The sequence below is a fragment of the Nestor notabilis genome, unplaced genomic scaffold (genome assembly GCF_000696875.1).
Source record: "Nestor notabilis isolate BGI_N333 unplaced genomic scaffold, ASM69687v1 scaffold30400, whole genome shotgun sequence".
Lineage (NCBI taxonomy): Eukaryota > Metazoa > Chordata > Aves > Psittaciformes > Psittacidae > Nestor > Nestor notabilis.
Window position 1 is genome coordinate 3361 of NW_009912007.1, and position 26549 is coordinate 29909.

Below are 26549 nucleotides of genomic sequence, written 5' to 3' on the forward strand. Positions count from 1 at the left end.
TCAAGGGAGTTTCTCTGGAGTCTCAGCAGAGTGCAGTCCTTGCCAGCTCTGCATAGTTCTATCAAAGGTCTGTGGTAATATTAAATGCAAAGCAGAGCCAAAGAAACCCGTGTACATAAAGGCACCAAATTCAGATAGGAAACTCAGCTGCTCCTATTTGAATAATACAGTTAAAATTTCGAGACTAAATGCCTAAAAACAAACAGTCTTTAATATTCTTCCATATTTGCAAAGTGCCTGGCTAAGGCTGTGCACAAACCCTCTAATCAGCCTAAATCACTGGCTTTGCAGCCTGCTTTACCTCAGACAGAATCTACCTTTCTTTCTAGTTTTAATGTTTATTTCTTGTCTCCCTGTAACACGTACTTAAATTCTGGGCTCATTTGAATTTTACCTGTGCTGCAGACAGTCTGTATGAGTCTATGGCATTAAGCAGCGACTTCAACACATGTTGGGTTTTTGTGCTGCAGCACTTGCCCCATTTCTCTGGTTTGGAATTTGCAGAGGTTGGAGGCTGTAGTGACCTTCCTTAACAGTAACCAGGGGTATTTGGACGCAGGGTTCTGCTGCACACAGTCCACCCTTAAAATGTCTTCATTTTATAGATTTAAATTCATAACCAACCGAAGCACTGGGCATTAATTTTGTCTAGATGATGTTTTAAGTCTTTAGTGTAAGGTTTGACATCCTTCAGTTACTGCTTTGTAACACCGTGTGCTCGGGCACTTCCCTTCCCAGGACTCAGCGCTGCACATACTTTCCAGAAGGATTCTCTTTGATTTCCCTGCAGTACCAGTATGTAACTAACGTAGCTCCAAACTAGGCAGTTGTGGTGCTTTTGTGTTCAAGACACATGTAGTGTTTTGCTTTTTCCTGTGCATTTTGAGGAAGCTCAATAGGAGAAATGAACATTGGGGAAAAAATGTATGTTATTTCCCCCCCCCCCTTCCTTTTGCAGGTTTTTTTTCACATCCAGCATTAGAATTCAATTTTTTTTGTTGTTTGTTTAAAGAAGAAATCTCAGCAATTCATTCCCATTCCTCAGGAGGGAGTAGCCAGTGTCAGTTAAATGTTCTTTTGGCTTACGATGTTTAGTATTGATGAACACAATTGCATCAAGCTGTTTGTGTGGGAAGCAGGGAGTGCTTGATAGGGAAAGTGCTCCTCTTGCAGGCTGTGACTAGGGTCGTGTATGCTGAATGTATGTAACACACATCAGGACTTTGCTTAAGAGAAAGTCATTATTTTACTACATCTTTATATACCGACCCCTGACAGCTTTTCAGGCAAAGGAGTTGAATTCTTTAAGCTTCATCTAATTGGTTTTAAACATACGCCAAAATCTTGCATACAGCATCGCACGTATTTTACATTCGAGGTTTTAAGTCCCTGAAACATGATTTGGTGAGGGAAATGCTGACAGCTCTTGTGTGTGTCTGCCCTGGTGGCACCGCTGTAATTCCTGTTTAACCCACCTCGATACCGCTGTTCCCCAACTTGAATGATGTTGCTGACATCATGGCTGTTGCACTGCGGTGGCTATAAATACCTGCAGTTGTGTATTCCCGTGCATATTTGAGTGTAATTTGTGTTGTCTGAGGAAGTCTGATTATTTTAGATTGAAGGATAAGAGTAGTAAGTTTGTTCTATTTTGTTTTGGGTTTTTTTGTCTTTAAATTTACTACTTTCTGTTGCTTTTTTTCTGGAAAAAAATACCACCACGATGATACAGTCTGAAGGAGCATTTCTGCTTATTTTTTTCAGTTAGACCTAAGCTGACAAGTGCCTTTCTAAAGTTAGTCTTCCAGCACAGAAGTACGGCAGTGAATGCCTTCGGGACAGTTCAGATGGGCTGGTTTGGGGACGTCTTCTCGATGACGCCTGCCTTGGCTGCCTGGAAGGCTGCTGCTGTGCCTCCTGCCGGGAAGGTTCCCCCGTGCTGACCTTATCAGCCAGCGCAGGCAGCGCTGGGAGGGGCGGGAGGCGGCAGCGGTGCGGGGAATGTCTGTGCGCACAGTGCCGCTTATCTGGGGTCGGGGCTGGGCACTTGCGCTGTTGTTTTTCACGTTAAAAACAGAAAGTGCAACTTCTTTTCGGCAGCTCTCTTGCTAGGGGCGAAGAGGCGTTCCCGACGTGCCTTCAAATGGTGCAGTTGAACCTAGAAGGCTTAGAAACATCTTACAGAACTGCTTTATATTCAAGGGCGGGGGGGAGGGGGAGGATGTGCCGCAATTGGAGCGTGAAACCATCGGAGGTAGACTGCATCGTTCTGCAGCATCGGTGACTTTTGAGTTCAGAGCTCCCTAGTGAGTGCTGATCGCGCTCTGGCAGAGCACAGACTTGCTGACGTCAGCTGATCTGCTGCAGGAAAGAACAGTCTATTATTGCTAGACCAAAGCACTTCTTTTACAATTGACTAGCTCGACTTACTGGAGCTACAAAAGGAGCCTTTCTTTTAACGAATTCCAGCAAAAAGATGAGCCAGATTGCATGACTCGTGTGGTGAGAGGCAAACCAGCCACCAGGCTACATTACAGCAGGTCTTCTATTTGGATTTTAAAGATGTAGAAATAATTTAAATTGTAATTTAAATAATGAAACTATTTACATAATTTAATAATGTAATAGTGGTTTAAAGAGATTTAAAATCGCTTGGGCTGTGGATATTATTTCTAATACTGAAATGCAAGTTGACAGCAAAAGACTGGACCAAAGAGTGAGAGACAAAAGAGTGTTCCAAAGACTAACGAGGATTTCATTTTCTTCTGGTAATATAAGCAGTGGGACAGGCTACAGTCCTGCAGTACATTTTGACTCACTGCCACTTTGTTATTCCTGAACACAATTCAGTTTAAAAGAAGCACTGTTGGAATTCAAACACAGTGTGACAGCGCAGGAAAGGAAGTTTTTTAGCAATAACTTGCTCTCCTGGAGGGAAAATGCTGTTTTGAAAGAGCGCTTGAAACCACAGCTGCTTTCTCACGGAAACAGACCTGTTATTGAGCTCAAGTTGTGTTCAGGGGTTTGATCTTTTAATACTCACATAACACTAATCAGGTGGAGCCTCTGGTACCATTGCCAGATGAAACCTGGGCTTCATTTGTGTCACACAGCCTACACAGACGGGGTTGGTTTTTTTCCTTGCCCTCTGTTGACAGTAATGAGATGCCCAGGCCTGGAGGGGAAAGCAAAGCTTTTCTTTCCTTCCTTAAACTGCCGCAGTGCAGTTGGGGCTCAGAGTTCATGGGCGCAGCGATTGCTGCTGAAATGGCTGCCCTCTTGCAGGGTGGGACTCTTGGAAGAGAGCACAGGAATGTGTGAATTCGCCCCCATATGTTCCCTTCTATCAGCTGGTCCCTTTGCAAGCGCTTGGAAACCAAACAGAAAACATGGCCATATAGATTGCTTTGCAGCCTGTGGTGTTTCTCATACACTTATGCAAGATGCATGTCTAAGTAAAGCATGCGGCTGACTAATGATTAAGTAACATTTTAATATTTAACAGTGTATTTTAAGAGATTGCCTGTCTTTTAGTATGTAGTTGTAGTCTCTTGTTTCTTCCCTCTCCTTGATAGCATTGATGAGAAGTACATTTAGCTTGATGCTTATAGGATTTATAATAAAAGCAGTAAGTGAGCTATACCTGTAAACGCTTGTACGTCAAGACATTAATTACAGAATTGTCCAAGCATGGAGTGTTTGTTGCAGCAGCTTCTTGATATGCAGAGTGAGCTGTCAAGTAAGTGGGGATGAGAATTATGATACTATTTTTTTACTCTGGTCTAATGCACATTGAAAAATTGCTTTTTGGAAGTTTAGGAACTGAAAATTAAAGGTTATCCCACTTTTAATAGAAAGGAAGTAAAGCAGAACAGTCAGTTCTTTGCTGTCTGTGGTAACAATAACAGGTTTTAGTGTATAAAGTGAGGTATGAGGATTTTTGGTTGGAGCAGTTAGAGCAGGATCACTTTTTAATGAAATGCTCTTTGGCTGACTTGTCTAAGGTCAGATCTATGAGGCACTGTGAGCCTCTGTACTGGCTTTTGAAAAGTTGATGTAGGGAGTGGCAGGATGGGTTTGTAATGTTTTAACTGACAGAGAGGAGAACCATTACACACTTGGATGTGTGTGTGTATATGTATAATATAGATATATGTGCACCAGTTAGCTGCTGTTTAAAGACCCGGTAATATTCTTACTTTAGCTTATCTATATTGACTATTTGAAATGTTTCCAGATTGTACATGTTGTACAAGATACCTTTTATGTCTATACATCTACATATATATATACACTCACAGAAACACATTTGTATTACACTTGCATGCTACAGTTTGAGATGACATAGCCTTTATATGACTGCAGCTGTATTTTGTAAATATCCCTTTCCCATTATTCTCTGCTAGAAGTGTGCTTTTATTTATGTGTATAATTGTGTTGTATGCACATACCTGCACACACAGAGTAAGACTGTTAGTAAAGCACAAGCAAGTTTAAAAAGGCAGGCTTTTCTTTCCTGGATCTCCTCCTACCTTTCCATTGTTTTAAAATATAAACAAAAATGTGGTTGCTTTTTTTTTGGCTTTCAGAAAATGGATCCAAGTGGTGTAAAAGTGCTGGAAACAGCAGAAGATATCCAAGAAAGGCGTCAACAAGTTTTGGACCGTTACCACAGGTTCAAGGAACTATCTTCTCTAAGGCGCCAAAAACTTGAAGATTCCTATCGATTCCAGTTTTTCCAGCGTGATGCAGATGAGCTTGAAAAATGGATCCAAGAGAAACTGCAGATAGCATCTGATGAAAATTACAAAGACCCAAGCAATTTACAGGCAAGTCCTGCTGCCATCTTATGTTTCTTATACTATAAACTTTAGGGTGTACCAGGTCAACTGGGATAGAACAAACACATAAACGTAACTTAATCTGAGAGTGGTGAAGAGAGATGGATGCAAATACCCACGGCCTCACAAAGTGTTCTTCAAAAGCCTGGCTTCTTTGCTGATGTAATTGGAGTATTTCTAGTAATGGTTAGATGCTGAATCAGTATAGGAGAAGTTACTTATCTAACACAGTATAAACCCAGCTTTGCTTAACGCTAGAATTTGTTGGACACTTTGAATAAACGTGAATTAACTCTTCCTGCTTCCACAAAAAAGATGTGAAAAATCAACTGATCTGGGTGGAACTAGCTGGGGTCTGAACACTGTGGTTTACAAGAGCAAACACAGTGAAATAACTAAAATTGGGATGTTTTAATCCATCCGTGAAATACATGATACAGCGATGATTTCTGCTGTGCTGTTTTGTTGGTTGGTTGGTGGTACTGAATAAGTGTAAAATAAGCTAAAAATACTTGATGCTGGGAAATGTGGAGGAGGACCATGCACCAAATCTGTCATGTTCTTTGATGTTTCACTTGTAGGGGAAGCTGCAGAAGCACCAAGCTTTTGAAGCTGAGGTGCAGGCCAATTCAGGGGCCATCGTTAAACTGGATGAGACTGGAAATCAGATGATAAATGAAGGCCATTTTGCATCTGAAACCATAAGAGTGAGTTTTTAAACTTTTTTTTTTTTTTTTTTGCCTTTTATGGCCTTTTCCTTGATCACTTTGTGCAGATTACTCAGATAACTCTACATTCTAAAACACTACAGGTGTTCGGTTAGAGAAATCACAAGAGAATTTGTATTTGTAAAGCTGACAGATACTTTTCAATTTCATGAGCACCCAGCTCATATCTTTTCTTGGATCCTGTTCTGAGATGAGCTATATCTGCATCTGGAGCCCAGGAACTTGGACTGGAAAATCATCAGTAATTCAAAGTTGAAAGTCACAAGGCAAATAATTAATTATACTTGTGGTTCTTTCCAAGATGAAACAAGATCAAGAAGCAGCAGATTCACCAGGCCTGCTGTCAGGGGTGTTGACCACTCATTTTTTGCTTATATACAGCATTTTCATCCTCTGCAATAGCAATTCCAAGTAACACAAGTAACCATACCAGTAAACTTCAGCCATGTAATTTCTGTGTGCTCTGGCTCACATCAGACCTCAGTGATCTTTACATTTTGGTTAAGTTGTCCTGCTCATATGTTTGAATTTCTTTGAATTCGTGTTCCATGGCTTTTCCTGTGAGCTCCAAGTACAGTGCTCTGTCTGCTCTGTTTATTTGGCAGCGAACATCTCTTTGGAGAGTTGCTTCCTCAGTAATAAGTGCTAAGCTTGCTTCAAATCCTTTGCTGTTGTGTTTTAATTTCTCTCTAAATCTCCCAGACTGTGTAATACAATGACAAATGTAGTTCTCAAAACTTAGCTGCTGCACTCGATAGGTTTGCATTTGACAGTATTTGAGTGATTATCAATGTTTTAAAAGGTCTGAGCAAATTGTAAGTTTTAGGTGATGACTTAATAGTCATCTTTTACTCCTTCTCCTATGTGTTCTCATTTCTTTCTGGTTACGTTAGTGTTTTCTCTTTTACTCCCCCGTGACCTTGGGCAATGTGGTCTAGTGTGAGGTGTCCCTGCCCATGGCAGGGGGATTGTAACTGGACGATCTTAAGGTCCTTTCCAACCTAAACCATTCCATGTGTGCACACACTTACATGTGTATACCCTCACCGATAAACACTCTTATTCTGCATACCAGCTGCTTCTTCTAGGACTCATTTCATTTAATCTGCTGTTTCTGGACTTCACTTGTTTCCATGTCAATTTTGACTGCGTTTTCCTTCAGTGCAGGGGAGTTGTTTAAACCTTTTTCCTCTATGAGATTTAGACGTGAGCTGTTACAGCTTTTCAAAAGGAGAACTCTTGCGATGTGATTATCAAACTTACATGTTCATCGTTTCATTATGACTAAGAAAAGATGGTAACCAAGAAAAACAGATGTTATTTTTAATACAGTAATAAACCCCCCTAAGGTAATCCTTATTTTATATGATCACAATGAGATTTGTAATCTTTACTACGAATAGGAAAAAAAAAATGCTTTGCAGTTGGATGATGTTAAGTAATAGTGTGTCTTAGCTGCAGTGAAAGTTACTTGTGTTGTGTTTGGAGTGGTAATTTGCCTTTTAATGGTTCAGTCTTTCACGCCGTACCGGACCGCACAGCGCCCAATAGTAACAGCTACTCAAGTTGGGTCCCACATCCGAGTAGGTGAAACTTGTGGCTGTGCAGTGCAACTTCTTTCTGCAGTGTCTCCTTTCCTCCTTGGTTTGATGATTTGCACTATCCTCTTGGGCACTGCTAGGAAACAGAGTAGTGTGAGCTCTTTCCTCTCTGGAAACCAACCTAACTGAGCGGATTAAACGGGTATCCGCCCATGCTCGATGTTCAAAAGCTTCTCTAGCATGACTTTCAAGTTTCAGATCTCGATGAGCAAAGCGTTATAGGTGATGGGTGGAGCAGATACTTTCCTGTTTTGCAAGTTGTGTGTCTGTGTGGGAGTGTGGTTTTTCTTTTAATTGTCTATAAAACTTACGGTTGCTCCCAACAGTTTTGAAAGGCAGAGGTGCAGCCAGAGATAGACTCAATATTAAAGCTGATAATTGCTCCTAGTATTTCAGTATTGTGTTACTTAATAATGTTGGCTAAATATATTAAGTGATTAGTGCTAAGAGAAAAAGTTAAAATACTCTATAAAATGGCACAAGTTTGACTTGAAACAAAATGTGTTATCTTAAATAAAAATAAATATGAAAATGAAGACAAGATTCACTTCTTGATAGTTGATTCCATGTAGAAGACTGAACATTTGAAGGGGACAGCAGCAGATTTTTGGTCTGATGTCACACCAGCGTAGAATTTAAATCAAATTTGATCTCAAAATGTTTACTTTTGTAGTTATGTAAATGCAACTATCTGATAGATTCATTAATTAATAACAAGTGTGTGAATATTCAGTAATTTCTAATTTAGTGCTGTTATATCACTTTACATCATTAGAAAACTAATGACTGGAGATGAAATTGTTACAAGATTTGTCCACCCTGTGTCTAAAGTAAGGATTAGTACGTACTGCTCCAGGAAAAAAAACATCATCTGTTAAGGTCAGGAAGGAAATAAATCTGATCTTCTCTGATACAGGATTTTAATAACAACATCCTATTGTTCTAGACTCGGCTGCAGGAGCTGCATCGACTATGGGAGCTGCTGTTGGAAAAGATGAGAGAGAAGGGAGTCAAATTGTTGCAAGCACAGAAGCTGGTGCAATACTTACGTGAATGTGAAGATGTCTTGGATTGGATCAATGACAAGGTACATTGTTACCTGCCTTTGCTGTGTTCCTGGTGGGAAATTTGATGTGTTTATGTGGAATTTGTCTATCACTGTATAGTTGCTGGAGTTGGGGTAGTCACAGAGAGCTTTTAAAGGCACCTATGCCTTTGATTTAGCTTATTCATATTGCATAAGCAGTAGGTGTGCAAGCTGCTATGCATTCTTTTGCAGCCACAAAAGAAGGTACTGGACTAAGAGGAAGCCTGCATGAAGGAAAGCATAGTTAAACATAAATTCTTTGCTTTGAGGAGACCTTAATATTTTTCATTGTAATCAAGTTCAGGTTTCCTCTACGGGTAGTCACAGAGAGCTTTTAAAGGCACCTATGCCTTTGATTTAGCTTATTCATATTGCATGAGCAGTAGGTGTGCAAGCTGCTATGCATTCTTTTGCAGCCACAAAAGAAGGTACTGGACTAAGAGGAAGCCTGCATGAAGGAAAGCATAGTTAAACATAAATTCTTTGCTTTGAGGAGACCTTAATATTTTTCATTGTAATCAAGTTCAGGTGTCCTCTACGGGAAATCTACAACATTTAAAAGCAGATGTGTTATATAAATGTTCTAAATGATAAGTTCTAGAAAGTAGCCAGCCCAACTAGCAAGCAGTGTGTATATAATTACTTAATAGCTGGAATATCTTCAGATGCACATTGTAAGGACATTAGCTGCAGGAGAACTGTTGACTCCTGATTCTTTGAACTCTGAGGAAACAGACCACAAACCACACTATCAAGAAAAAAAAAGCCACAAAATGATCATAGAGGTTTTCTTAATGATGGTTTGTTATTTTGTGTCACTGTGGGTTCAAACTGTAAACACTGCGTAACTGTTACTGAATATGAGGGTGCAGTTTTCATCTTGACTTGGAAGCAAGTGTCAATAAACAGTTGAAAAATGTAACCAAGTTCTGGCCACTGGGTACTCCACAAGAGCATGGGCAATTATTTTGCACTTTAAAAAGTATGTTTTTTTGCTGTGTATATATTCTTTCAGTAATTTAGGTTGTTGTGGTAGAGATTATCATGAACAGAACAGAGAACTTCTGATAGAAGAACTGATTATATTCAATAACTTGAAAATGAGTAAGAACAAGCAAGATACAAAAATAATACCCTCGGTGATCTTGCATGTTTGCTGCAGTAACGGACAGATGTTGGGGGGAGGAGTGAGGCTTAATAGAGACAACTTTATAGTTTTAAAACCAACTTTAAATGCACTGATTTTAACTGTCTTTGACCTACTCAAAATTAGAACAGTTTCCTTCCTCATTTCAGTAGTGATTTCCCATAGGATATACTGACATGTGCTTTTTTTCTCCTTGATGTTCTAGGAAGCAATAGTGACCTCAGAAGAACTTGGGCAGGATTTAGAACATGTCGAGGTTTTGCAGAAGAAGTTTGAAGAGTTCCAGACAGACCTTGCAGCTCATGAGGAAAGAGTAAATGAAGTGAACCAGTTTGCTGGCAAACTTATCCAGGTAAACATTAATGTGTGTTGAAAATCTCTTTTGACAAGTCTGGTGTAACACAATAAGCTTTGTCTGCAACTTCCTCTTTGTTCCTTCTGGTTTGGTAGCTGATCTTTAAGCTTTGCTCTACATGTGCCTAGATACTTGGCCATCTTAATGAATTCGCTTGTTGTTCTGCTGAACAGTTTTAACTGCCCCAGCTGAGAATGTTCCTGAAAATGTGGAGAATAGTGATTAGTAAAAGAAACTGTATTTGGGGTTAAATGTGTTTGCTTTGGACAACCAGGATTAATGTATCTTCTTTTCTGGTGTGTTACCTGGGCTTGATCAAGGATGGAGACAGGGCAGGAAGTATTGCTTTCCAGGAAAAAGAGATACTGTTTACAGTCCTCTTCCCATTGACTAATTAGTACATAGGGAACTACTATGAGAGCGTTGAATGTTTACACATTGAGGCTTGAGGGAAACTATTGAATTGAGTGATCATCTGTTAACAACAGTAATGATCAATTGATCTCTTGAAAACAGCGGTGTCTCAGGGTTTTGCCAGTGATGTAAACCCACAGAACATGGGAAAAGAGCATTTTTCCTTTACTCACTAGGAACAACACCCTGAAGAGGAACTGATAAAGTCCAAACAGGATGAAGTAAATGCAAGCTGGCAGCGTCTCAAGGGGCTTGCCCTTCAGAGGCAAGGAAAACTCTTTGGGGCAGCTGAAGTTCAGCGTTTTAACAGGTATGGTTTTGGCTGGATCTGCTGAAGTGATGTAACATTTGTGTGGATGTTTAATGAGGCATTCAGCTCTGTCCAGTAGTATGAGAAGAGCTACTGTTGTCTGTTACGGTTTTGCTTTATTCTTCGTTACAACTTGTTGAATGAGAACATTGTTGCTGTAGAATTGCCTTAGAATAGTCATTCTGATTTAGCTTTCAACACTTGGCACTTCTGCTTTCCTTTCCTCTGAGGGCTTTTCCCCCCAGTTCTGTCCTAGATGAGCCTTAAAAAGGATGTTTTTCTTGTTAGTCGGATGTCAGTCCAATTGTTCTTTGAGGTCTTTGAATGGTGTCTTGCTGTCTTCATCCATATCTATCTACAGCATTTTGAGATTTGCTGTAACTAAGAGTGGGAAATGAACCTCCTAGGTGATGGTGCTCAGCAGTGCTGTAATTCCTTGTTTGCATCTGGTGACACCATCTGAAGAATAGCTGCCAATACGCTTCAAGGGGGTTTGAGATTCCTAAAGTCCAGATTTTCAAGGGATGGTTGTGGTGTCTCATGGCTTGTATTCCAGTACTCCTGGCATATGTACAGGAAAACGTCTTGCTTTCTTCCCGTCTCCATACCAGATAGACTGTTTTCAATCTGTGCGTTGTTTTGAAGGGATGTGGATGAAACAATCAGCTGGATTAAGGAGAAAGGGCAGTTGATGGCCTCAGATGATTTTGGCAGAGACCTTGCCAGTGTGCAGGCGTTATTGCGTAAGCATGAAGGCCTGGAGAGAGATCTTGCAGCTCTTGAAGATAAGGTACCCATGCAAGATGTGTTCTTGCCTGCAATTTACATGAAGTAACTTGTTTGTAAAAGGCTAGAAGCTTACTCACTGTCTGTGACCTGGTTTAGGTTAAGGCCCTTTGTGCAGAAGCTGACCGTCTGCAGCAGTCCCACCCAATAAATGCCTCTCAAATTCAAGTGAAGCGGGAGGAGCTGATTGCCAACTGGGAACAGATCCGCACTCTGGCAGCAGAGAGACACGCTCGCCTTAATGACTCCTACAGGTAGGAACAGTGTCATGCTGAAATGACCTTTCTTCCTCATTTAGATTTGACGGAATGCTCTTGGGAAGAGAAGAAAGGGATGCCATTTCCAACATTTTGGGATGATTCTGGTGTTTTCAGAAGCTGTTTTGTTCACCAAATTACATTTTACAATAGCTTCTTGTAGTAAAAGAAATAGATGATAAATACTTACAGCTTTTGGTCATTCTCTGGTTGTAAATTAATTGTGAAAACAGACACCTTGATGTTTTGAGATGTTTGATTCTTATTTTTTCCCCCCATCTGAGTTGATATCTGACATTTGAAGTACATTATATGACTCTATTTTAGTTCTCGTGGCTTTGTTTTAAAGCACGTTACAACTCTGTTCACTATGAGGTCATTATGATTCTCTGTGAAGATTAAAGTAGAGTCTATTTTTTGATGTCCTAGGTGAAATCAAGTGCCTGTTTCTGTGACAGTTTCTTTGTTGCTGTGGGATTTGTCTCCATCTAGTCTTGTTTCTATACAAGTCTGGTTGTCTATGAAACATAATCCTTTAGATCACTATTGAGAAGCCATACTAAAAAGAAACTTAACCTAATATGGTGGTCAGTTTCCATCCTTCTTGGTTTTGTTTTTTTGCTGTTTATTCCTTCCCATGATGCAAGATTTATGGTGGTGGAGACTCATATAATAATTGTTTTTCCTTTGCCTTCCTTGTCATAATCTCTTCACATCAATTAACAGCAAATGTTAAAAGGGAAACAAACTGATCACTTTTGCTGATAAGCACGTGCCAAATAACTTAAAGGCGTGCTGAAAGGAATTTGAGAATTCATTTGGTTGTTGTTTTAAGGCTGAGGCATGTGCAGTTGAAACTTTCTGTCAGTCTGCCCCCCAAACTGTGTTACGGTTGTGACAGAAGCAGTCTGTGGGCTACCTTGAAACACTGTGCTTGAGAACTACCTTTTGATTTCTGTTGTTTTGAACATACAGGCTTGTAGTCATGAATATTCCTTTTACTTTGATAAGTTAATATGTAAAACATGTCTTTGAGAAATTGATTTTGAACCTACCTCTTTTCCTGACTTTAAAAGGCTTTTTTTTTGGTTGAGAGCATATTTAGTTACTTAATATTCTGACTGTGTATTGGTATTATCTTGTTTTGTGGCTACCTGAGGAACAGCTTTTATGTTGGTAACCCATCCTGTGGGGTAAGGATGGAGAAACTATGCAAGCAAATTATTCCCAACCATTTTTCATTCTGCTTTCCGAAGGCTGCAGCGCTTTCTTGCGGACTTCCGAGACCTCACCAGCTGGGTGACTGAGATGAAGGCTCTGATAAATGCCGATGAACTTGCCAATGATGTAGCTGGAGCAGAAGCCCTTCTAGATAGACATCAGGAACACAAGGTACAATGATTATACAGCCAAATCCAGTCAGCAACCTTCAGTAGCTGATCTGTATGTCTGTCACAGTCTCTTGAGTCAGAACTGCTGATGCTGTATCGCCAGAATCCTTTGATCAGGCAACTAACACAGTATGAGATGGCTGTCCTGATCTAGTGTTTTGACTTTGTTTCTCAATAGTAGATATACACTAATAAATAAGTATTTAGGAATGCTTATGATAATTATTTATAAAAAGTTAGACCGATAGCAGTAATTTGGACTAATGACTGATTTAGTTCTCCATCACAAGTAATTGCTATAAGTAAGCAGAAAGAATGCAGCTTAAAACCAACCCTTAGCTTCATTTCAACTCATGAATTTATACTTACCTGCACTGTAAGGTAATACATTTCATTCTAGTTTTCATGTTATGTGTGATGTATTTAAAGATAGCTGAAGGTTTATCAGTCAGGTGTCCAGACTGTTGTCTCTGTGTTATTTTTGATAGCTATTTTTACATTGTGACACTCTATTCCAAGATAAGTTTTGGTAACAGCTTATTCATGTCCCCTCTCATAGGGAGAAATTGATGCCCATGAAGACAGCTTCAAATCTGCTGACGAGTCTGGCCAGGCTTTGCTTGCTGCTGGGCACTATGCTTCTGATGAAGTTAAAGAAAAGGTAAGTTGAGAGCAAGAGCTCCTGGAAGAATTTTGTCTCTTTCTTCTACGCCCCTTAATTTAAAAGTGAATTTCTTGTTAAGATCATAAGCTGCGAAGTATCATCCCTCTACATTATAGGGCTTTTTTCATGTATTTAAGTAATATGTGCTTTTCATTCTCAAATTGACATCTTATGCCCATCTCTTAGTTGGAGGTATTAAGACTATTAGTACTATCTGTTAGGAACTATTAGTATATCTTTTCTCCAAAAGAAAAATGGGTTATCTCCTTATCTAGGTTTAGGGTTATTGTCAGCAGCTGCAGTAAATATTTAGTATTTCTAAATTTTGGGTTTCAAACTAATGGGGCCTCTCGTGAAGTCTGCGTATTGAGACACTGGTCAGTCAGTTGAAATGCCAGGGAAGTGGGCCAAAGAGATTTTGGAGACTGAAAGAGTGGGATGATTTGCTGAAGAACTTGTCTTACAAATAGGTCTGCAGTCAAAATGAATGGTTGTCCATTAGATATCTTTCTGTAGATTTAACTTGGAAAAGGAGTGGTTTCTGACTGAAGTCAGAAGGCTGTAGCCACTACTCAAGCTTGATAAACCTCACATACTATGTGAGGATGATGATGTCAGTAACAGGAGTAAGATTCTTCACACAGGAGGTCATTTTCAGTCTGGTGTTAAACCACTTTTTTAGAGTCACATCTTGATTTTACATTGTGATGGAAATGAACCAAACTGTTAAATAAAACTATTCTGTATTCCTCTTCCCAATCCATTAGCTGACCATCCTCTCGGATGAAAGATCTGCCTTGCTAGAACTATGGGAGCTTCGCAGGCAGCAGTACGAGCAGTGCATGGACCTGCAGCTTTTCTACAGAGATACTGAACAAGTTGACAATTGGATGAGCAAACAAGAAGTGAGTGCACATCTCTGAACTCTCCACATACCGTTGATTTTCATTTCAAGTCTGCATCTCTAGACTTAAACAATTGGTATTTATGAGTGGCAGTGACTGCCTGTAAACATGCACTAGGGAGCAGGGTGCTGTGCAGTTATTTATCTGACTGCCCAAGTTGCTACAATGACTTGTTTCCATCTAACTCTGTTAGTGGTGACAGTTTGGCTTGAGATTGCTTTTTATGTGTGTTAACTCTTGTAAAATGCTGGTTGAATAAGAAGCTAAAAATAATTATTCAGAACCTGTTAGAGGCATACAGGGAACACCATCCCAATATACATCCTTTACTTCTCAACATCACTGGCCCTACTTGAGTTGACTTGGAGCAGCTGAGTGAGCATGGAAACACAAAAATGTGTTTCTTTCCTGACTTCAGGCGTTTCTGCTGAATGAAGATCTTGGTGATTCTCTGGATAGTGTGGAAGCTCTTCTAAAGAAGCATGAAGACTTTGAGAAATCCCTAAGTGCCCAAGAGGAGAAAATCACAGTAAGACGTTTACATTAGGTGATCACTAAATGCGCGAGAAATAAAACAAGTGAATTTGTTGACTGGGGAGGAGGCACTGCTTGGAGGATGGGGTTTGCTCTGCAGAAAGATCCACTGTTGTGTGGAATGTGTTATCTCTAAGTTATGTGTAGTGTCTCTAAAATGGAAAAGAGTGGAAAAGACAGGATAGGGCTTGACTGCTGCCTCAGATTGCTGAGTAACCCAGTGCTTGCATAACATGCCAGCACACGTGTAGATGAGGATTTGTCAAAATCTGCACTCTTCCACATGTAAGGTGATGGTACACATACAGAAGGGTGTAACAATGCTATCCTGATGGGTTTTGTTAGTTTTACTGTGATAAACCTTTAAGAATTAATCTACTAACTAATCTTGCACTAACAGTTTCTATTACACCAAGTAAATGGAAACCTGCTTTCTCTTTAGGCCTTAGATGAGTTTGCTACTAAATTGATTCAGAATAACCATTATGCCATGGATGATGTTGCTACACGCAGAGATGCTGTAAGTATCTAAACCAGATTTGGATTGTAGACTTCAAATCATGGTTTTCTTCATTATTCTAAAGGGTATGACTGCAACAGAGCAGAACTCCCCAAATTGTACAATACAGTGGTGGTTCTTACAAGCTTGAAGGATTTAAAAACCTTTAAACCTTTACTTCTCTTTCAGCTGCTGAGCCGCCGAAATGCCCTTCATGAAAGAGCCATGTACCGCCGTGCTCAGCTGGCAGATTCCTTCCATCTGCAGCAGTTTTTCCGAGACTCTGATGAGCTGAAGAGTTGGGTTAATGAAAAAATGAAAACTGCAACAGATGAGGCATACAAGGTAAACACAGAGACAAATGTTAGAGTCATTTTAAGGCAATACCAGGCTTAATGTAATCAGCCTAATGATGCGAAGCAGTGTCAGCCAAAATGCTGCTGATAGTAGGCAGTATTAATGGCAATGAGGAGCTGTGATTTCTCCCTGACCCCAAGGGAGATTTTCCCATCATACTGTAATCATGCTTATTGAACAGCTTAAGTGTTCTGATTTAGGCATATTTTTGGCACCGAATCCTCTGGCAATATCTTGGCATGTATATGAATGTACTCTAATTTTAAGCATTCTTCAGAGACTTACAGATACTAATTCTGGACTGAAAGGTTCTTTTTCTTTCTTCATCTGTAGGATCCATCAAACTTGCAAGGTAAAGTTCAGAAACATCAGGCTTTTGAAGCAGAGCTTTCTGCTAATCAGTCTCGTATCGATGCACTGGAGAAAGCTGGTCAGAAGTTGATAGATGTCAATCACTACGCATCTGATGAAGTGGCAGCTCGCATGAATGAAGTCATCAGCTTGTGGAAAAAACTTCTGGAGGCCACTGAACTCAAAGGTACAACTTGCTCAAAAGAATCCGGCTAATTCTTTTTCCAGGGAGTTTAGCTGGGAGAAGACAGGAAGGGAGTTAAAAGAAGTGGAAACCTTAAGTCATTTTTCTCCTCTTGCTACTCTGTCTCGGTCAGGTATAAAGCTGCGTGAAGCTAATCAACAGCAGCAGTTTAATCGCAATGTGGAAGACATTGAGCTGTGGCTGTATGAAGTAGAGGGACACTTGGCTTCTGACGATTATGGAAAGGATCTTACTAATGTGCAGAACCTTCAGAAGAAGCATGCTCTGCTAGAGGCAGATGTTGCTGCCCATCAGGTAAGGGAAATCATTTTTCTTCCTGCCCTTTCAGATCTGCTCGCTCAGAAGTTTTCACTCCAGAGACCTTAGCAGGTCTGTGCAGTCATATCTTTTGTAGCTTTGGGGCTTACAGTTTATTTATCAGAAATAATTTTGAACTGAAACATAAATCATATGTCTCCAAGAACAATATCTTTGTGACTTTGAAAAAGGAAAATGATGCCATGCTGTGAGCTGCTGACAGCACAGCATTGCTTTGTGCTGTGAATACCAACTTAAAATGATGTGCTGTGCTTTGCGTAGGAAACAATTCTCCCTTAGACTCTCCATTTGCAAACAGCATATTCTTGTTCAGTTTGTTTTCATATAGCTCTAAGAAATGGGAGGGGAGGAAGAACAGATCAGTTTTCAAATACAGCACTTTACAGCAAATGGTTCCTTCATTTGCAGGTGATCTTTAGGGGAATTAAATCCACGGTGAGGCTTTCCACAACTGGAATTACCAGTTAATTGCTAACAATTGAAAAATGGTTTGTGTAGAGTAGCACATCTGTAAGGTTAATGTAACTTCAAGAATCTTCATTTTGTGAAATTGACAGATTAAACCCAATTGCATTTACATAACACATTGAATACTATCCAGGGTATAATTATATAATTATCACCAAAACGATTGCACCGGCAGCGTGCAGCTGAAGTTCTCTTCTTCTGTCACAAGATCACTTACTAAGACCTGAAAATGTTTGCAGTCACTGCAGCCATTTTACAGAAATCCTGACATAATGCTATTGCTGGGTTAATTTTAGGATCGTATAGATGGCATTACCATCCAGGCACGCCAGTTCCAGGATGCTGGCCACTTTGATGCTGACAATATCAAGAAGAAACAAGAAGCTTTAGTAGCTCGTTATGAAGCTCTGAAGGATCCCATGGTAGCTCGAAAGCAGAAACTTGCAGATTCTCTTCGCCTGCAACAGCTCTTCCGTGACATTGAGGATGAAGAGACCTGGATTAGGGAAAAAGAACCTATTGCAGCTTCAACAAACCGAGGTTGGTCCATCCTGGTATCTCTAGAATTAATGTCAGAATTGCTCTGTTACAATCTTGTCTATTTATGGAAGATTCCTTGGAAATTTCTGGAATATTTATTGTAATTACCATTGTCCAGAGTTCCATATTTGCCATCACCCATAGTTCTTTAACTGTTACGTTACTTCTACAATTCCAGTGGGTAACAGTTTTCATAGTGCTCTGTCTTCATTGTGATAGTGCTTACTCTGCAAGTTGTCTAACGCTTGACACAGCTGCCTTGAAATTTTTGTCTAGTTTAATGATCCTGAATGAGCTGACGAACTGTTTTGTGTTTCAGGCAAAGACTTAATTGGTGTCCAGAATCTGCTAAAGAAGCACCAGGCTTTGCAGGCAGAAATTGCAGGCCATGAGCCCCGCATTAAAGCAGTCACACAGAAAGGAAATGCTATGGTTGAAGAGGGTACGTCTCGATGGTTTTAACTCCTCCTCTTTCAGAAATCCAAAAGTCTTTATGCTGGACTTCGGTCCTGTACAGTTAAGGATCACTGCCTGGTTTTATCCAGGTATTTGCTGGCAGGATGAACTTTTGGTCATTCTTCAACCTAAAAATAGATTCCTTTGATGGGAGCCTGTCATGATTTTCACAGATATCCATCTGCTCGTGACGGGCATATATGACCCCTGTATTCATGTATTCAACACCTTTGTGCCTATGATATTTAGTCTCCATTTTAAATCTATTAAAGGCTTGTATCAGAGATACATAATCATGATGTGAGAGAGAATCCTCCACAAAGACAGTAAGAGTTACTCCTGCTTTTAAATAGCAGGCATCTTTATTTCTGAGTGAGTGTTCTTAACACCAGAATACTCAAAAAATTTCCCTGATTCCAGGATTCAGAATGCAGTTCTGAAATAAGATTTGTCTGCTGCCGAAACTCTGCCACTGGAAAAACATGACCTTTTGTGTTGTATCACTCAGAAGAAATATTATAACGTGGTTTGTTTGGTTCAGAATGATTCAAATGTTCCTAATGCAGCTTGATTGACAGGTACAGTGTTTTCCAGTCTCAGACAAAAGGACAAGCTGAGTTGTGCTTTCATTATTCTAGGCAGAATAGGCTCTGTAGACTTAAATGGGTCTAATACCTGTGACTTCCAAGAAGTACAGGTGCGTACTGTTGATGTCTCCGTAATTCCTTCAGTTCCCTCTCCTTCTGTTACGTAGGACATTTTGCAGCTGAGGATGTGAAAATCAAACTGAATGAACTAAACCAGAAGTGGGACTCTCTGAAAGCTAAAGCATCTCAGCGTCGACAAGACCTAGAGGATTCCCTGCAAGCTCAGCAGTACTTTGCTGATGCTAATGAGGCAGAATCCTGGATGAGGGAAAAGGAGCCTATTGTAGGCAGTACAGACTATGGAAAAGATGAAGACTCTGCTGAGGTATTTGAGATTATTTTTTGAGTCTATTTTGCATAAACACAACAAGGATTTGTCCAATGGTAAAAATAAAATAGAGCTCTGCTGATTTCAGGATTCATACCAAAATGGCAGAAAACTCCTGCATCAAGCTGAATTTTGGCTCTGAATCAAAAGATGACAGTTTTCCCTCTGTCTTAGCTGTTACTGCACATGAAATTTTGCTGTTCAGTATATTAAATCAATTGTGAGGAAACTTTACATTTTGCATCCACTCTTCTATAGGGCTTTTCTTTTGCTTGTTTTTGGTAAAGTATAATGAGACTAATATCAGCAAATTCCTCACGTGATGTTGCATTTTGGTATGAGTCTGGTTTTTAGTAGTTCATTGCTCTGGAAGTAATTTTTTTGTCTAGAGCTATTTTACTAGTATCATTCTGCAGTCAGACACGACGTCCCAGACACTGCTGACTGACATGTCATCAAAATGAAGTGCAGTTTAAAGGCATACTTTCAAACTTAACACTATTTCCAGTATGATATGTGGTATTCCTGGTCAGAACAAAAGAATGTTTCTGAGATAAGGTGTAGAGCAAAAACACCAGAAGCATTTGGAGCACTATCTGGGCTGTGAATAAATAGAAGTGGTTATTCTCATGAGAGTCACAAGACTGACAGCTCTGAAAAACCCACATTCCCTGTGTATGGAGCCAAAATATGTATTTTAAGCAGAGTGGTATTTGTAAAATGATGTACATGTTGTTTTCGTCGTTCACTTTCAGGCTCTTCTGAAGAAACATGAAGCTTTGATGTCTGATCTTTCTGCTTACGGCAGTAGCATACAGGCGTTAAGGGAACAGGCCCAGTCATGCAGGGTAAGGAAAATGCTAATCATGTTGCTAAAATTCTTGGGTCAGCAAAAGGTAAAGACAAAGCCTAATAACAGTTGTTGCTTTTGAGAGCCTGTTGCAGACTGTCCTTGATTTTCTCAAAAGAATTAGTGGTCTGTTTTTATGACAGACAGCTGTGTTGCTTTGGAAGAAGACAGTGTAATGTAGTGATTTTCAAGGTTTGAGCCCAGACAGCACCTCTACTAAGTCTATCTGCATTTGTTTCCACAAGAATAATTTTAAGGCATTACAGTAGCTTTAAGTAAGGCTGTTAGGACAACTGCATTGATTGTAATAAACATGGAACAACTCATTTTTCTTGTGCTCCTTCTTTGTTAGCAACAAGTTGCTCCCACAGATGATGAAACTGGAAAAGAGCTTGTTCTGGCACTCTATGATTACCAAGAGAAGAGTCCCCGGGAGGTGACTATGAAAAAGGGAGATATCCTCACCTTACTCAACAGCACCAACAAGGTACGCTTTTGCCTTCTGGTGTTCACCGAGCTGCTTGGCTCACTTGGGGTTGTGTATTCTGTGGAGCGTGTTCTGGGGTTTTTTGGGTTTGTCTTATTAAAAAGAGCATTCAAAGAAGTTAAAGAATTTGCATGTTTAGTCCCTGTTCCCTTTCAGCACCTTAGCATATACCTCTTCAGCTCATTCTCATGACTCCTCTGTATCTTCCAAGTCAGATAAACAACATGTGCTCTAGGGCATGTGTCTATCAGAAAACTTCTTTTCCTACTGTTGAGGAATTTTTGACCAAACACAGGAAAAGACATGGAAGCAACAACTGCATGTCTTCAAGAAACTGTTTGTTTGAAATGAACTCCATAAAATGAGTAAACTATTGGGAGCATCACTGGTTTAGTGGTCTCTTTGGGGTTTTTTCTTTCCAGGACTGGTGGAAGGTGGAAGTTAATGACCGTCAGGGATTTGTACCAGCTGCCTATGTGAAGAAACTGGATCCTGCCCAATCTGCATCCCGAGAGAATCTCCTGGAAGAGCAGGGCAGCATAGCATTGCGACAGGAGCAAATTGACAACCAGTAAGATCTAACTGATGAGAGATGACACCCATTCAGCATTAGCTGGCTTGGCCTTCGCCTTGCATATGCCAGAAGCTGAGCTTGCTGCCTCTTACACTAGGGAGTAATTAATTGGAGCAAAACAAGGGGCTCCTTTACCAGGGCACCATATTCAGTCATTTTATTCTTATTCTAAATTTTCTTGTTGCTTTTCCCATTTTTTAACTGTAAAACTCATGACACTAGAGCTCAACTTGCTGTCTGACTTCAGTATTTTGTGTTCCTTTTGTTGTTGTACTTAACAACTTAAACTTGTTTGTGAGTTATATCTGTCCTAAGCAGCTCTTGTATTTGTAATTGTCACTTCTTAATGTTTGATCTGTTTTGAAGAGCTTTCTTAAATTTGGTTTCATGAAGTACAGTACCCTCCCTATACAGGGCTGCCTCTGGAGATGACCTCCTCAGGAGCTGTGACTTCTTTGGTGCTCGCTCATTACTTGTGTTCCTGAAATGTTGGGCCATTATGGGCTAAAAAGTGTCCCCCTCCTTTTTGAGGAACGTGCCCTGGCAAATAGAGAAAACTGTGGCTGCTTGGTAATGCCCTCCTAAATGAAGCACATGGTAGTTAGAGATTAGTACAAGCAAGGGCTGTGGGTGATAGCTGTGAGTTACTGGCTCATCTTATCAAACCACTTGGAAGCCAAAGCTGAAAGTTTTACGCATACTCCCATCTGTTTGCACAGCTATGCTGTCATTCTACGTGAGAATTTCTTCCCACTTACTTGTTTTGAGTCACCAGTTATTATAGTGACATACAATAATAACTACCTTTAGCTCTAGAATTAAAAAGAAAAAAGCTTGTACCAGTGAGAAGAAAGGATGCTGGAAAACTGACACTTTACTCAGGATTTTAATAATATGTAGTTTTCTCTATGGATTTTCATGCTGCCTTTAAGAAGTACAACGGGGGTTCCTTATTTTAGAGCTAAGGAGAGGGGGCCACTCTTTTAGTCTATAACCCCATGGCACAATGCTCAGGAAATGAGGAGACCTTATAGAGAGAGTTGCACTGTACTGCTGAGGTTTCCTTACGTGAATTGTACTCCTGGTCTGATTTGCTTTGTTTGCTTCTGAATGACACCTAATTTTCTCCATTTAAATGTGAACTCTTAACCATCTCCTACCACAGACAACCCATGGATGGAGCTGCTGCTTTCATTATTTTTGTTAATCTGACTAATTTTTTGCATGCATTTGCTGTGCTCCCTCTGTCTGTGCAGGACTCTTATAACTAAGGAAGTCGGCAGTGTATCTCTGCGTATGAAACAGGTCGAAGAACTGTGAGTAGGATTAGCCCTTTCTAAACCATGCTGTCTCCATACTGTCACTGTTCATTTTCTCTCTGATTGTTTGTATCTTTGGGAAAGCTGCTCCAAAGAGACATGAAGGAAGCAATTTCTGTGATGTAAATTGGTTTTAGTGTAGATAAGTGTCATGGTATGTGTTTCATGTGATCTTTATAGCCAGCCACCCAGCCAGCTGCTTATCTTGTTGGTCACCTCTGTGCTGCTAAATAGGTTGATGTTCTTTCCCATTATGCTGATTTTGCTCACCAAATGAGGCTTTAGTGATATCTGGACTGTTCTCTCTAAAAAACCCATCTCTTTTCTGAGGTGCAGACAGAAATATTAGTGTGTTTGTATATATAATATATATACATAAAGTGTTTAATCGCATATGAATATCTTGGAGCTTGGAAAGGGCAGGGTTATCCTAGTTTACTGTATAAAGTACCATTCATGCTGAGTAATCCATAAGCATTAGTTTGTTTATGTTGGATGATTGGATTTTATTATAACAGTAATTTAATTTTCAAACTTGTGCTCATGTCTCCTGGAAAAATACCAAATTTGTGTTAAGAGTCTTGGAAGTTGCTGGGAGATCCAGAGCAGTAGTGTTCATCGGCTGTGCCTGACAGCCTTTTCATAGGGAATGTATTACGTGAGAATCAGAAGGGAAAGTATCATGTTAATCTCTGAAGTGTTGCAGAGCAGCTTTGAGGTAAGGTCAGCTTCTAAAGGAATTTTGCCCCAGATACTGTATGAGCTTCACAAGTATTTAATACTTAAAATTGTATGCTGAGGCAAACATCTGCAGTCAGGGCAGGCTTCAAAACAAGGTTTTCCTCAAGTCAGGGTAGAATGTTTCTATTCAAACCTAATACAAAAGATTCTCAGTTCCTTTCTGTTCAGTCTTAAACCAGGGTAGACAGGAGATCACGAAGTCTCTGCTTCCACGATGTGTAGACATTACAGTCCAGGGTATTGAGGATTTTCTTCAACAGACTTTGTCATCTCTGAGTTACTGGTTAGGAATATGCTACATCATTGAACTCTTCAAGCTGGGAGGTGTAATTCCTCAGTGTTTGCCTGTGTGCTCTGAAATGGGAAATGAAAACATTGTAGGGCTGCCATTTTCCCACTTGAGGCCCCTGCAGGTCTCTCAGCAGTGTCTTCCATTATTTGATTTAATAACATCAAAATGACTGTCTTCATGCCTTAATAATGAGAATCAATTGCTGCTGTTGATCACGGTAGTAGGCCAGTGTGCAGTCTGATGGAGGATATAAAAACCCATCCAGATGCAGCTAGAATATCTCATCTTCCAGAAGACTTAAAATAGGGTAACAGTAAGAATAGGTGTTAAGGGTGTGGCTTTTCTGAATACAGGTTCTTTAAAAACAAGCATTATGCATTGCTAAAGAGATGTGTAATTCAGTACCAATGACTAAAGCTTCTGTTGGCTTTTATTCAGCAATAGCTGGGGAAAGGTCTTGTAGGATCCTCTGTGTTTAGTTGGTTGCCAGGAATCAAATAGGAGTCGTTGGTTTTCTTGTGGTTTTAAAACATTGACTGGTCTTTTGAGGTTTATTTGCCTCTTCAAGCCAATTTAAACATTTTAGATGTTTTACTTTGTATTTATTCTAATGTAAATGAGGAGTAATTTCACTAATGATGATGGGAATTCCACAGGTATAAAAACAGTGTGTGTGAAATGAGTTTCATGGATTTCCCGGTTTAATATAGTTGTGTTAAAAAAACAAAACAAAACACCTTTTCTAAAATATTCAGCAGCTTTTGCAATGAGTAATTGCAGAGGCTAGGTGAAACATTTATGTCCAAAAGCTGTGAGGTTAGTGGATTTCAATAATTTGGTAGTAAATTTGATGTACAACAGGAAAATACCTCTTGGAAAGTAAGACCCTATGGAACCATTCCTGCACTGCAGTGCTGCTGTAGGTTGAGAGCCTGCCCTGACCTCAGCTATGGTTTGGCTTTGCTTTTGACCAGTGAAGTGTTGCATGTGGAAGATCTCATTTTGGTGTGCACGTCCATATAGAGGAGAGACATGTACAGTTTACATCCACCTAACTATGTACAAGTAGATCATTCTGTACAAGAACAGTGTATAGACTGCAGGGATTTCCCACAGCTCTGGTGAGACCAGTACTTGGTAAATTACTGTGACTCTACTCACTTTAACCTGCCCCCACTTTCCTTTTCTGCTTGTTCCAGGTATCACTCTCTTCTTGAGCTGGGAGAAAAACGGAAAGGCATGCTGGAAAAAAGCTGCAAAAAATTCATGCTTTTCCGTGAAGCCAATGAGCTTCAACAGTGGATCAATGAGAAGGAAGCTGCTCTCACAAATGAGGAAGTGGGTGCTGATCTGGAGCAGGTGGAGGTGCTACAGAAGAAGTTTGATGATTTTCAGAAGGTATGTTGTAACAATGCATAATGTATGTGTTAGTTTTGACCTTTCCCTTCAGGTTTTCTGGTCATATATCTGTGATAATTTTTCATGGTTGAGGAGGAAACATAACTTTGATTGGATATGAAAAGGTATATATGCATTTTCTTCTTTTATTTTGGGAGGATCAAGAGAATTCAGCATTCAGAAGCATAACCTTCAGTTAAGTCTTCCTTTTTGTTGAAAGGAAAGATGCATTTTGGTTTCCATCTGTTCAAGCTTTTCCCAAGAAAAACATAATTCTCTACTTGCAAATGCTTGTAGGCTTTCAGCTTGCTTTTTTTTTTTTTTTCTCCTCCCAATGTTCGCCATACTAGTTGGGGTTTTATTTATTGTTCTATATATTAAATTTGCATGAGATGGGAAAGAATTGCTTGGGCAGATGTATTTATTCTGTCCACTTAGATAAGATACTAAGCACTGAAATGCAAAGATGCCTGAAAAGACAGTAATTAGTTACCATGTTTACAACTTGAAAGTTAGCTAACAAACAACTTGAGCCGACCTGCAGGTGAGAAGATGACAGCAATTATGGATTTGGGTTCTTCTAAAATAAGCTAATGGTTGAAATTAAAATGTGTCACCTAATAAAATTTAAACGCAAGTTCTCTACTACTACTGTTTTTAACTGAGTTCCCTTTCTGCTTTATCGAAAGCTCTGTATCAGTCTGTTTGGCTGGAAGTGTTTAAGTGTCATAGTAAAATGACTTTTGAATTTGGCTTTTAGTTAATTCATGCAGTAATAGAGATGATAGCTTTAGACCTTCATGGTGGTGGTAATGTTGTATATCTGGTAGTTTAAAATGTATTCCAATCCTGACTGTTTCATTAAGTTTGTGTATGGAAAACTCTGGCAGTGAGTTTCTTTGATGTGTTGATGCTTGGTGCTGGCAGCCGGGGTTTCTTGATGCGAGTTTTCGTGCATTATGTATTCACTGGTGACTGTCAAGGTCAAGCCTGCTGAATTCCTGCTGTTTATGAACCATGGACTTTATAGCACCCTTGCTGTGCCAACTTGTTCCACATGTTTTGCATGTGTGAACGTTAATGCTCTGATATTTTACTCTTCTGTGCAGGATTTAAAAGCTAACGAGTCACGTCTGAAGGACATCAACAAGGTTGCAAATGACTTGGAGTCAGAAGGGTTGATGGCAGATGAAGTGCAAGCAGTACAGCAACAGGTCCACTTTTTCTCTGCCTTAGTCTAATCCTCTTCCATTTGTCTGTTCTTTTCTGCTGTGTGTGTCATTGCATGATTCTAGCTGTTCAGTTTTGCTCTCTGGTCTGATAACACTGGTATTCTAACCAGAGATACTTAATGCCTGCTGTGTAGTGTGGCCATCACAAGGGTATCCTTTAAACTGTTTATTTTCAAATAGTGATATAACAAATTGCACCTAGAGTTGGTTTTTTTCTTTTTTTGGGGAATGAAAAGTCTTTAAAATAATACTAAAATTCATGGAGAATTTTAGCTTTGCTCCATGGAAATTGAAATTTCAGCCTTTATTTCTTAGCAGGAAAAGTGGTGCAATGGACAAGAAAGAAACAAAATAGAGCTCAACTTTCAGTGGAGGGGTTTTGTTGGGTTTTCTGGTTTGGTTTGGTTTTGTTTTTTTTAGTAACTTGGTTTTTTTGCCAGCTTTTCACATAGTTGTGCTATTTTTTT

At 39.8% G+C, this 26549-nt stretch overlaps 1 protein-coding gene across 1 annotated transcript in view; it reads left to right on the top strand.

Annotated features, from left to right (window-relative positions):
- The window catches only part of LOC104407971 (spectrin alpha chain, non-erythrocytic 1-like), a 26791-nt gene extending 700 nt beyond the window's left edge, over nucleotides 1-26091 (top strand). Inside the window, exons 2-25 of the mRNA XM_010017391.1 lie at nucleotides 4590-4829; nucleotides 5423-5548; nucleotides 8117-8257; nucleotides 9610-9756; nucleotides 10350-10483; nucleotides 11129-11273; nucleotides 11369-11523; nucleotides 12783-12918; nucleotides 13477-13578; nucleotides 14349-14486; nucleotides 14905-15015; nucleotides 15463-15540; nucleotides 15709-15864; nucleotides 16210-16414; nucleotides 16545-16726; nucleotides 17515-17758; nucleotides 18078-18200; nucleotides 18969-19186; nucleotides 19945-20037; nucleotides 20392-20526; nucleotides 20949-21097; nucleotides 22357-22416; nucleotides 24652-24850; nucleotides 25960-26091. Of these exons, the coding sequence (XP_010015693.1) occupies nucleotides 4590-4829; nucleotides 5423-5548; nucleotides 8117-8257; nucleotides 9610-9756; nucleotides 10350-10483; nucleotides 11129-11273; nucleotides 11369-11523; nucleotides 12783-12918; nucleotides 13477-13578; nucleotides 14349-14486; nucleotides 14905-15015; nucleotides 15463-15540; nucleotides 15709-15864; nucleotides 16210-16414; nucleotides 16545-16726; nucleotides 17515-17758; nucleotides 18078-18200; nucleotides 18969-19186; nucleotides 19945-20037; nucleotides 20392-20526; nucleotides 20949-21097; nucleotides 22357-22416; nucleotides 24652-24850; nucleotides 25960-26091 (3549 nt within the window). The remainder of the gene's footprint in view (nucleotides 1-4589; nucleotides 4830-5422; nucleotides 5549-8116; nucleotides 8258-9609; nucleotides 9757-10349; nucleotides 10484-11128; nucleotides 11274-11368; nucleotides 11524-12782; nucleotides 12919-13476; nucleotides 13579-14348; nucleotides 14487-14904; nucleotides 15016-15462; nucleotides 15541-15708; nucleotides 15865-16209; nucleotides 16415-16544; nucleotides 16727-17514; nucleotides 17759-18077; nucleotides 18201-18968; nucleotides 19187-19944; nucleotides 20038-20391; nucleotides 20527-20948; nucleotides 21098-22356; nucleotides 22417-24651; nucleotides 24851-25959) is intronic.
- Nucleotides 26092-26549: the final 458 nt, after the last annotated feature.